This window comes from Gobio gobio (genome assembly GCF_949357685.1).
Source record: "Gobio gobio genome assembly, chromosome: 7".
Classification (NCBI taxonomy): domain Eukaryota; kingdom Metazoa; phylum Chordata; class Actinopteri; order Cypriniformes; family Gobionidae; genus Gobio; species Gobio gobio.
In genome coordinates this window covers 54,544,986-54,556,693 of record NC_137103.1, presented here as the reverse complement: position 1 = coordinate 54,556,693, position 11,708 = coordinate 54,544,986, and the positions used below count along the sequence as shown (strand labels likewise).

Sequence of the window (11,708 nt, the reverse complement as noted above, 5' to 3'; positions counted from 1 at the left end):
GTATGCCGTTAGCATTAACACAGGCAAAGTTATCAAAAAAACAAAACTGAAAAAGCCAAAAATGTCAAGGATGCACAAGGATTAATAATCATGATTTCATTGACGGTCAGTTTTGTTCTGTTACGAGTCCTCATTGAAAGTCGGTTTTATTTTATTACAAATGGTCAGTTTTGTTTCATTTGGAGATTTTAATAATGGTCTCGTTACCAGCTTCACGCATTACTGACCAGACTGACTTTATTTCTGTTAGACGTCTACAGAAGTTGTTATTGAGAATGAATTCTAATATTTGTTTAATCAGTGTTTCCATGAGTTGAACTATTATGTCTTGCTTGGCTGCTGTGACCGTGTGTTTGTTAAACACATTTGCTGTAGCAACAAAAGACAAAGTGAAATAATGACTCTGACCACCATAATGGTGATTTAAAAGCACCAACAAATGACCGCCATTGAAGTCTCATAGCAATACAAAACCTCATAACTGAACAAAAGCGACCGTCATCGAGATTTTGTAACCAAACAAAACCAAAGCTATACTAAGTAAAGAGTAAATCTAAAGTAAATTATCTAAAGTACTCTCTACAGCTCCTTTTTAGTTACTATAGCTCTTTTGTAAGTGAACTATATTAACTAAGCATTTGTCAGCACACTATACTATTCCTATTTCACTGCACTTGGTTTTTTAAAGGCAATAAGTTCAGAAAGAACTAACTCACTCTAATATATCCCACTCACTCACAGGTGCGGTGATGAAGAGATAATCAGTGTTATTCACTTCATCTGTCATGTTATGCCTGATCGGTATATCTGATACTTGACCATAAATAAATTATATTCATAATAAAAACATGGGTTTATTCTTTACTATTCGTTATCCATCAACTAATTCAGTGAAAACATGTCTAGAGTATTTTACACTTGCAGATTTATGAGGTCTTATTGAATGCGTCCAGACTGTTCAATTGAAATAATGTATTATTACAGTACATATACTATTCATTTTCATATTCACTTCAGGTCTTCTGACACTATAATTTGTATAAAAATGGCAGAAAAAGCTGAAAATTGATGCCCCCCACAACTTTTATATATTATTGCTAATATTATATAATATAAAATTGAGAACCACTGAGGTATGATAGTGATTGTGGCATTTAATAGTCTTAATGTCAGACTGCAGTGGTACAGGTTTCTCGTGCTCCCTTCAGCGGATGAGAAGATTGCTGATGAAACAGGATTAGGTTTCAGAGGTCAGTCATGCTCCTTTTCAAAGAGAAAACACACTCACTGAACTACAATCATATATTGTGTACTCTGAATGTAATTTATCGACCAGCCCATAATAACTGATGACAGTGATTCTATTGAACAATGTTTCTTTCAGCCTGTTAAGCTCAACATCAAACGCGCTGCTGCTAAATACAGATATAATGCTATAGTGTGGACTTATGATGAAACATAACAAACTGAACAAGTAGTGTGTGTGTGAGTGTCCTTGAGTGTGACTCAATGTCTCTGCCTTCAGGTCAGATCATCTTAAAAGATGACAGAGCTGGTCGCCAAGAGGATTTTCATTGGTGCAACTGATGCTAGTCATCCTCGTCTTCCTCACTGGTTTCTGTGGGAACGGGTACGTCCTCGTCGAAGCACTCTCTGAAGAAGGAGATGAGTGAGTTCAGCATGTAGCGTCTGCTGATGACATCATGACCCTCATCAGGAAAGATCTGCACAGAGGCGAGAGAGGTCAAAGGGTTGAGAACGTGAGGTCAGAAAGTGTGCGAGGTCAGAGGGTCGAGAACGTGAGGTCAGAGGGTTGAGTGCGTTGGGTCAGGGTTGAGAGTGTGAGATCAATGAGTCAAGTGCATGAGGTCAATGGGTCGAGTGCATGAGGTCAATGGGTCGAGTGCATGAGGTCAATGGGTCTAGTGCAAAAGGTCAGAAAGCGTGCAAAGTCAAAGGGTCGATTGCATAAGGTCAGAAAGCGTGTGAGGTCAGAGGGTCGTGTGCATAAGGTCAGAGGGTCGTGTGCAAGGTCAGAGGGTCGTGCGCATAAGGTCGAAGTGTGCAAGGTCAGAGGGTCGAGTGCATAAGGTCGAAGTGTGCAAGGTCAGAGGGTCGAGTGCATAAGGTCAGAAAGCGTGCAAGGTCAGAGGGTTGTGCGCATAAGGTCGAAGTGTGCAAGGTCAGAGGGTCGAGTGCATAAGGTCAGAAAGCGTGCAAGGTCAGAGGGTCGTGCGCATAAGGTCGAAGTGTGCAAGGTCAGAGGGTCGAGTGCATAAGGTCAGAAAGCGTGCAAGGTCAGAGGGTCGAGTGCATAAGGTCAGAAAGTATGTGAGGTCAGAGGGTTGAGCGTTTAAGGTTAGAAAGTATGTGAGGTCAGAGGGTTGAGCGTTTAAGGTCAGAAAGTATGTGAGGTCAGATGGTTGAGCGTTTAAGGTCAGAAAGTATGTGAGGTCAGAGGGTTGAGCGTTTAAGGTCAGAAAGTATGTGAGGTCAGAGGGTTGAGCGTTTAAGGTCAGAAAGTATGTGAGGTCAGAGGGTTGAGCGTTTAAGGTCAGAAAGTATGTGAGGTCAGAGGGTTGAGCGTTTAAGGTCAGAAAGTATGTGAGGTCAGAGGGTTGAGCGTTTAAGGTCAGAAAGTATGTGAGGTCAGAGGGTTGAGCGTTTAAGGTCAGAAAGTATGTGAGGTCAGATGGTTGAGCGTTTAAGGTCAGAAAGTATGTGAGGTCAGAGGGTTGAGCGTTTAAGGTCAGAAAGTATGTGAGGTCAGAGGGTTGAGCGTTTAAGGTCAGAAAGTATGTGAGGTCAGAGGGTTGAGCGTTTAAGGTCAGAAAGTATGTGAGGTCAGATGGTTGAGCGTTTAAGGTTAGAAAGTGCGTGAGGTCAGAGGGTTGAGCGTTTAAGGTCAGAAAGTATGTGAGGTCAGAGGGTTGAGCGTTTAAGGTCAGAAAGTATGTGAGGTCAGAGGGTTGAGCGTTTAAGGTCAGAAAGTATGTGAGGTCAGAGGGTTGAGCGTTTAAGGTCAGAAAGTATGTGAGGTCAGATGGTTGAGCGTTTAAGGTCAGAAAGTATGTGAGGTCAGATGGTTGAGCGTTTAAGGTCAGAAAGTATGTGAGGTCAGAGGGTTGAGCGTTTAAGGTCAGAAAGTATGTGAGGTCAGATGGTTGAGCGTTTAAGGTTAGAAAGTGCGTGAGGTCAGAGGGTTGAGCGTTTAAGGTCAGAAAGTATGTGAGGTCAGAGGGTTGAGCGTTTAAGGTCAGAAAGTATGTGAGGTCAGAGGGTTGAGCGTTTAAGGTCAGAAAGTATGTGAGGTCAGAGGGTTGAGCGTTTAAGGTCAGAAAGTATGTGAGGTCAGAGGGTTGAGCGTTTAAGGTCAGAAAGTATGTGAGGTCAGATGGTTGAGCGTTTAAGGTCAGAAAGTATGTGAGGTCAGAGGGTTGAGCGTTTAAGGTCAGAAAGTATGTGAGGTCAGAGGGTTGAGCGTTTAAGGTCAGAAAGTATGTGAGGTCAGAGGGTTGAGCGTTTAAGGTTAGAAAGTGCGTGAGGTCAGAGGGTTGAGCGTTTAAGGTCAGAAAGTATGTGAGGTCAGAGGGTTGAGCGTTTAAGGTCAGAAAGTATGTGAGGTCAGAGGGTTGAGCGTTTAAGGTTAGAAAGTGCGTGAGGTCAGAGGGTTGAGCGTTTAAGGTCAGAAAGTATGTGAGGTCAGAGGGTTGAGCGTTTAAGGTCAGAAAGTATGTGAGGTCAGATGGTTGAGCGTTTAAGGTTAGAAAGTATGTGAGGTCAGAGGGTTGAGCGTTTAAGGTCAGAAAGTATGTGAGGTCAGAGGGTTGAGCGTTTAAGGTCAGAAAGTATGTGAGGTCAGAGGGTTGAGCGTTTAAGGTCAGAAAGTATGTGAGGTCAGAGGGTTGAGCGTTTAAGGTCAGAAAGTATGTGAGGTCAGAGGGTTGAGCGTTTAAGGTCAGAAAGTATGTGAGGTCAGAGGGTTGAGCGTTTAAGGTCAGAAAGTATGTGAGGTCAGATGGTTGAGCGTTTAAGGTCAGAAAGTATGTGAGGTCAGATGGTTGAGCGTTTAAGGTCAGAAAGTATGTGAGGTCAGAGGGTTGAGCGTTTAAGGTCAGAAAGTATGTGAGGTCAGATGGTTGAGCGTTTAAGGTTAGAAAGTGCGTGAGGTCAGAGGGTTGAGCGTTTAAGGTCAGAAAGTATGTGAGGTCAGAGGGTTGAGCGTTTAAGGTCAGAAAGTATGTGAGGTCAGAGGGTTGAGCGTTTAAGGTCAGAAAGTATGTGAGGTCAGAGGGTTGAGCGTTTAAGGTCAGAAAGTATGTGAGGTCAGATGGTTGAGCGTTTAAGGTCAGAAAGTATGTGAGGTCAGAGGGTTGAGCGTTTAAGGTCAGAAAGTATGTGAGGTCAGAGGGTTGAGCGTTTAAGGTTAGAAAGTGCGTGAGGTCAGAGGGTTGAGCGTTTAAGGTCAGAAAGTATGTGAGGTCAGAGGGTTGAGCGTTTAAGGTCAGAAAGTATGTGAGGTCAGAGGGTTGAGCGTTTAAGGTTAGAAAGTGCGTGAGGTCAGAGGGTTGAGCGTTTAAGGTCAGAAAGTATGTGAGGTCAGAGGGTTGAGCGTTTAAGGTCAGAAAGTATGTGAGGTCAGATGGTTGAGCGTTTAAGGTTAGAAAGTGCGTGAGGTCAGAGGGTTGAGCGTTTAAGGTCAGAAAGTATGTGAGGTCAGAGGGTTGAGCGTTTAAGGTCAGAAAGTATGTGAGGTCAGAGGGTTGAGCGTTTAAGGTCAGAAAGTATGTGAGGTCAGAGGGTTGAGCGTTTAAGGTCAGAAAGTATGTGAGGTCAGATGGTTGAGCGTTTAAGGTCAGAAAGTATGTGAGGTCAGATGGTTGAGCGTTTAAGGTTAGAAAGTGCGTGAGGTCAGAGGGTTGAGCGTTTAAGGTTAGAAAGTGCGTGAGGTCAGAGGGTTGAGCGTTTAAGGTCAGAAAGTATGTGAGGTCAGAGGGTTGAGCGTTTAAGGTCAGAAAGTATGTGAGGTCAGATGGTTGAGCGTTTAAGGTCAGAAAGTATGTGAGGTCAGATGGTTGAGCGTTTAAGGTCAGAAAGTGCGTGAGGTCAGATGGTTGAGCGTTTAAGGTCAGAAAGTATGTGAGGTCAGAGGGTTGAGCGTTTAAGGTCAGAAAGTATGTGAGGTCAGATGGTTGAGCGTTTAAGGTCAGAAAGTATGTGAGGTCAGATGGTTGAGCGTTTAAGGTCAGAAAGTGTGTGAGGTCAGAGGGTTGAGCGTTTAAGGTTAGAAAGTGCGTGAGGTCAGATGGTTGAGCGTTTAAGGTCAGAAAGTATGTGAGGTCAGAGGGTTGAGCGTTTAAGGTTAGAAAGTGCGTGAGGTCAGATGGTTGAGCGTTTAAGGTCAGAAAGTATGTGAGGTCAGAGGGTTGAGCGTTTAAGGTCAGAAAGTATGTGAGGTCAGATGGTTGAGCGTTTAAGGTCAGAAAGTATGTGAGGTCAGATGGTTGAGCGTTTAAGGTCAGAAAGTGTGTGAGGTCAGATGGTTGAGCGTTTAAGGTCAGAAAGTATGTGAGGTCAGAGGGTTGAGCGTTTAAGGTTAGAAAGTGCGTGAGGTCAGAGGGTTGAGCGTTTAAGGTTAGAAAATGCGTGAGGTCAGAGGGTTGAGCGTTTAAGGTTAGAAAGTGCGTGAGGTCAGATGGTTGTGCTCATAAGTCCGGAAAGTGTACAGTCAGAGGGTCAAGTGCGTGAGGTCAGATGGTTGAGCGCTTGAGGTCAGAGTGCGTGAGGTCAGAGGGTCAAGTGCGTGAGGTCAGAAAGCGTGCAAGGTCAGAGGGTCGAGTGCTTGAGGTCAAAGCGTGCAAGGTCAGAGGGTCAAGTGCGTGAGGTCAGATGGTTAAGCGCTTGAGGTCAGAGTGCGTGAGGTCAGAGGGTCAAGCGTTTGAGGTCAGAAAGCGTGCAAGGTCAGAGGGTCGAGCGCTTGAGGTCAGAAAGCGTGCAAGATCAGAGGGTCAAGTGCGTGAGGTCAGATGGTTAAGCTCTTGAGGTCAGAAAGTGTGTGAGGTCAGAAAGCGCGAGGTCAGAGGGTCAAGTGTGCAAGGTCAGATGGTTGAGCGCTTGAGTTCAGAAAGTGCGTGAGGTCAGATGGTCAAGTGTTTGAGGTCAGAGGGTCAATTGCTTGAGGTCAGAGTGTGTGTGATCAGAAAGTACGTGGGGTCAAAGGGTAAAGCGAGTGAGATCAGAGGGTCGAGTGCATGAGACCAGAAAGTGTGTGAGGTCATATGTTTGAGAGCATGAGGTCAGAGGGTCGAGCAGGTGAGGTCAAAGGTCAGGACAGAGGGGTGCAGGTGCTTGTCAGTGTGAAGGACTCACCTGTAACCTGTAGTTTACATTAATGACAGACAGCAGCTTCACTAGTTCTGCAGTGTGTTGAAAATGAACGTTGGCTAGTAGAAGGAGAGAAAGAAGTCGTCATGTGATGATGCAGCCGCTCTGTCCGAAAGCCCCTTTCAGTCATTTCACTCGTCGGCCATCTTTGAAGCGCCTCTCGGGCAGCTATTTCAATCATGCTAGTATATTATGGGTGTTGTTTCATGAGCTCACCATCCGCTGTCCCGTGTAGAATCAGGAAGCGTAACGTCTCTGAGTGTGTGTTGTTCTGCAGGAGGCTGGAGATCTGAAGGACACACAGTGAACGTGTTCTGTGACTGCAGAGTGGAGCCTCTCGTCACACTGCACAACATTCACATTTCAGCTTTCAACACGCAATTATTTCAATTAAATAATTCATCATTTAAAAATAATTAAAAAATAAATGTTTAATATTATTGTAATGCATTAATTTTGAAAAATAACTTTCCCCGACACTGAATGTCACACACCTTCATTTCTCAAATCATCCAGTAGCAACAACACCTTACCGTGTATTTTAGCTCATTTTGTGTGGGGAAGCCAAAGTATCTCTCTGTGAAGGCGGAAGCTGTGTAGAAACACAGAATGGTCACACTAGTGAGTGTGTGTGTGTGCACTAGTGTGCATGGATGAGTGAGTGTGTGCGCGTGTCGTGTGTTAGAGTGTGTGTGTGTGTGTGTGCCCGTGTGTGAGAGTGTGCATGTACGTCAGTGTGTGTGCATGCACGTGAGTGTTGTCTGTGTTTGTGTGTGCATGTAAGTGTATGTGTGCGTGTGTCTGTGTGTGTGAGTGCGTGTAAGTGTATTTGTGTACTGTGTGTGTGCATGTGTCTGTGTTTGTATGTGTGCGTGAGTGTTGTCTGTGTTTGTGTGTGCGTGTAAGTGTATGTGTGCGTGTGTCTGTGTGTGTGAGTGCGTGTAAGTGTATTTGTGTACTGTGTGTGTGCATGTGTCTGTGTTTGAATGCGTGTGTGAGTGTGTTTGCATGAGTGTGTGTGCATGTGTGTCTGTGTGTTCATGTAAGTGTATGTGTGCGTGCGTGGATGAGTGAGTGTGTGTGCGTGTCGTGTGTTAGAGTGCGTGTGTGTGCATGTATGTCAGTGTGTATGTGTGTGTGTGTGTGTGTGTGTGTGTGCAAGTGTGTGTGTCTGTGTGCACGTGTGTGTGAGAGTGTCTGTGTTTGTATGTGTGCGTGAGTGAGTGTGTCTGTGCGTGAGTGTGCGTGTAAGTGTATGTGTGCGTGTGTCTGTCTGTGTGTATGTGCGTGTCTGTGTGTGAGTGCGTGTAAGTGTATGTGTGTACTGTGCATGTGTCTGTGTTTGAGTGCGTGAGTGTGAGTGTGTTTGCATGAGTGTGTGTGCATGTGTGTCTGTGTGTGTGCGCGTGTAAGTGTGCATGTGTCTGTGTGTGTGAGCGTGTAAGTGTATGTGTGCATGTGTGTCTGTGTGTGTGTGCGTGTCTGTGTGTGTGCACGTGTAAGTGTATGTGTGCGTGTCTGTGTGTGTGCACGTGTAAGTGTATGTGTGCGTGTCTGTGTGTGTTCACGTGTAAGTGTATGTGTGCGTGTCTGTGTGTGTACACGTGTAAGTGTATGTGTGCGTGTGTCTGTACGTGTGTGAGTGTGTGCGTGCAAGTATATGTGTACGTGTGTCTGTGTGTGAGTGTGTGTGTGTGCAAGTATATGTGTGCGTGTCTGTACGTGTGTCTGTGTGAGTGTGTGCGTGTCTGTACGTGTGTCTGTGTGTGAGTGTGTGCGTGTCTGTACATGTGTCTGTGTGTGTGCGTGCAAGTATATGTGCGCGTGTGTCTGTACGTGTGTGTGTGTGCGTGTGCGTGTGTGTGTGTGTCTGTGTGTGTGCACGTGTAAGTGTATGTGTGCGTGTGTCTGTACGTGTGTGAGTGTGTGCGTGCAAGTATATGTGTACGTGTGTCTGTGTGTGAGTGTGTGCGTGCAAGTATGTGTGTGCGTGTAAGTATATGTGTGCGTGTGTCTGTGTGTGAGTGTGTGCGTGCAAGTATGTATGTGCGTGTAAGTATATGTGTGCGTGTCTGTACGTGTGTCTGTGTGTGTGTGAGTGTGTGCGTGTCTGTACATGTGTCTGTGTGTGAGTGTGTGCGTGCAAGTATATGTGCGCGTGTGTCTATACGTGTGTGTGTGTGTGTGTGTGTGTGCGCGTGTAAGTGTATGTGTGTCTGTACATGTGTGTGTATGCGTGTAAGTATATGTGTGCGTGTGTCTGTACGTGTGTGAGTGTGTGCGTGCAAGTATATGTGTACGTGTGTCTGTGTGTGAGTGTGTGCGTGCAAGTATATGTGTGCGTGTCTATACGTGTGTGTGTGTGTGTGTGCGCGTGTAAGTGTATGTGTGTACTGTATGTGTGTGTGTGTGTATGTCTATTTTTGCGAGTGTGAGTGTGTGTAAGTGTACTGTGTGTGTGTGTGTGTGTGTGTCCATGCTGAGTTTGTGTCACACGTACCGTAGAGTTGCCAGTCAAACACTGGTGTGATGGCCGCGCCGCAGCGGAGCACAGAAGTGTGTGAGAGCAGCAGAAGAGCGCTCAGAAACCCGCCGTACACCTGCACAGAACCGCACGCCTCATTATGAACATCTGACGTCTAAGATCAACTCATCCTTTGAGATGTGCAAACACACGAGAGTTTGATCCTGCAGAGCCGCTTCTATTTCTGTAGTCGACTGAAACTTTAATAATAGTCCGTGCAGGTGCTTTGATCTGTTTCTCTGATAGAGATGCAGTTTATTAAAGCGGCTCATCAGGCCAATTTATTTATTGTAAAGTTGCAGCAATACAGAAATTACACTTCTGTCATCGTTTACTTTCCCTCGTTCCAAAACTGTCGACTTTTTTTCTTCTGCGGAACTTTTCTCACAGGTTTGAATGACATGTGGATGAGTAAACGATCAGTTCTGTGTGAACCTCACCTGTCCAAACACCCCGACTCTGCCTCCATCAATGTACGGCTGCTTCACCAGAAACCTGCCGCAGACCAATAAACACATGAGGTAATGCTAAGCCTCATGCAACCTCATTTAAGATCATTTCCACAGTAAACGTCATGTGACCTGTGCATTTCTTACACGTCCACTTAGCCAGTTACAAAGCTGGAGCTCCTACTACCTCCACTCACACTGGTGTAATATTATCGGTGTAATATTTATGAATTTCCTTATGTACTTAACCCTTTGGTTGTGAGAGCAGTGAGCTTGCAGAGAGACCCCGCCCACACGCTCTTCTGATTGGCTGTGATTTATCATTGATTTTGTCGTGTCACATCTGGTGAGGACAGATGAATAGCTTGACGCTGCAATCTTTGTTCGTAGCAAACACTGAGATGATCATGCTACATTTCTAGGACCACCGATTAGGAGCCACGATCTTTCGTATGGGACAGCCCAAAATCGTACAATGTGTACTGGGCATAAGTCTATCGGGTAACACTTTAGAAAACTGATCCATCATTTAATGAATGACTACACTCGCAGAAAAAAAGGTACAGTGGAGGTACAATTTTGATCCTTGGGGAACAAAACGTATAAATGTACCTTTAAAGGTACACAATTGGTGCTTAGGGTACAGTTATACCATAGTTTACCTCACTTAGAGCAGGTCAAGTTCGGTCCTAGTGAGCCGCTGTCCTGCAGAGTTTGGCTCCAACCCTGAAAGACGTCTATAGAAGCTCTTATTGAGAATTAACAGAGGTTTAGATGTTGATGATTTAAATATGTGGTCACCATTATGGAGATCAGTGTTTCTTTTAGTTTTTTTGGGAAGTTTACATGCACACAGATATCAAGAATCAGCAGATGAATCTCAACAATGGTGACATACTTAATGCTGCAATGCATGCTGGGAGCCATGAGTTTTATACTGTGGTGGGTTAGTAGGGTTGGAGCTAAACTCTGCAGGACATCAGCTCTCTAGGACCGAACTTGCCTACCCCTGACTTAGAGGTACAAAAATTTACCCTTAAGGGTCGCACCCCAGTTGAACCTTAAAAGGTACAATTTTTTACTCTTATTTTTTTGAGAGTACACAGGAACAAGTGAGTATTGACACTCTAGTAACTACTATTAACTAACAAGAAACTCTGATTAATAAATGAGTTAGTAATAGTGCTTAGTCGAATGGGGTAGTTCACTATTAGCTAATCAATAACTACTATTATTTTTCATAACTCTCATAATTAATGTGAATAATGCATTATTAATTCTAAAGTGAAGGTCTTAGTAACCCACTAGTAATGACTCAAGTGTTACTAAATCCTTCAGAAGTAACTACTAATAATTTGGATCAGTATTCCAATGTAAAAAACATGATAACTCTCTAGTAACGACTGAAGTCATTGCAAGCTTTTGAGGTTTTTGTAAGGTTTTGGATAGTTGTGACTCAAGTGTTACTACATACACTTCCATAGGAATTACTAGTTATTTGGATCAGTATTGTAAAGTGAAGATCATGATAACCCACTAGTAATTACACACTTACACTTACTATCACTTACTAGTAATTACACTGTCACTATCCAAAACCTTACAAAAACTCAAAAGCGTGCAATGACTTCAAGTAATTACAAGAGGGGGGGGGTTATTACATGCATTCTGACTTATTGACACTGTTCAAGAGTTGATTCTCATGATAAACATGGACAACATTTAAAAACACGAGTTGGACGTATGACGGAGTATTTCTGTGCCAAATACACTCCTTCAGGATTCAAACGAGTTTCAGAAAGTTTTTCCGAGTATGGCCCTGTATGACATCATAACGGGCGGGATTGCTTGTATGGGCACTTCTCCCGGATACGCACACACACACACACACACACACACACACACACACACACACACACATCATTCAGAGCGAGAGCAAGAGCGCGTCTATCAATGAGCTTCGTTCGGGTTATGGGAGCCGTCGGCGGCGCTGGCGTTGTGTTTTTAGACACGAGATCAACAATGTCACTAAAGAAGTGTGTGTGTGTGTGTGTGTGTGTGATTGAAAGATCACCATGTTCAGCTTCACAAATAACCCAGAGTTAAGGGATCAGTGGATGCAGTTTGTGTTTCCGGAGTTCTGCAAGTGTGTGTGTTTGTTCCCGGTCATGAGTGGAAACCGCAGGCGGCGAGTGAAACTACATCAAATGTGTGTATGTGTGTGTGCGTGTGTGTGCGTGTGTGTTTTGTTGGCAATCGGTGCGTAAGTGCATATAATGTGAACAACACCAATGTATAGAGAATCAAGAGTTATACAGGGATAATGCCATGGTGTGTGTGTGTGTATGAGT

The 11,708-nt window shown here is 44.5% G+C and overlaps 1 protein-coding gene across 1 annotated transcript in view; it reads right to left on the bottom strand.

Moving 5' to 3' along the window:
* Positions 1 to 836: 836 nt before the first annotated feature.
* Positions 837 to 11,708, bottom strand: part of LOC307128849 (inactive dipeptidyl peptidase 10) — a 51,644-nt gene continuing 40,772 nt past the window's right edge. The window contains exons 21-26 of the mRNA XM_079820858.1: positions 9,349 to 9,403; positions 8,885 to 8,984; positions 6,918 to 6,976; positions 6,601 to 6,673; positions 6,370 to 6,443; positions 837 to 1,724 (exon numbers count right to left, since the gene is read on the bottom strand). Of these exons, the coding sequence (XP_079676984.1) occupies positions 1,590 to 1,724; positions 6,370 to 6,443; positions 6,601 to 6,673; positions 6,918 to 6,976; positions 8,885 to 8,984; positions 9,349 to 9,403 (496 nt within the window). The 3' untranslated portion in view covers positions 837 to 1,589. The remainder of the gene's footprint in view (positions 1,725 to 6,369; positions 6,444 to 6,600; positions 6,674 to 6,917; positions 6,977 to 8,884; positions 8,985 to 9,348; positions 9,404 to 11,708) is intronic.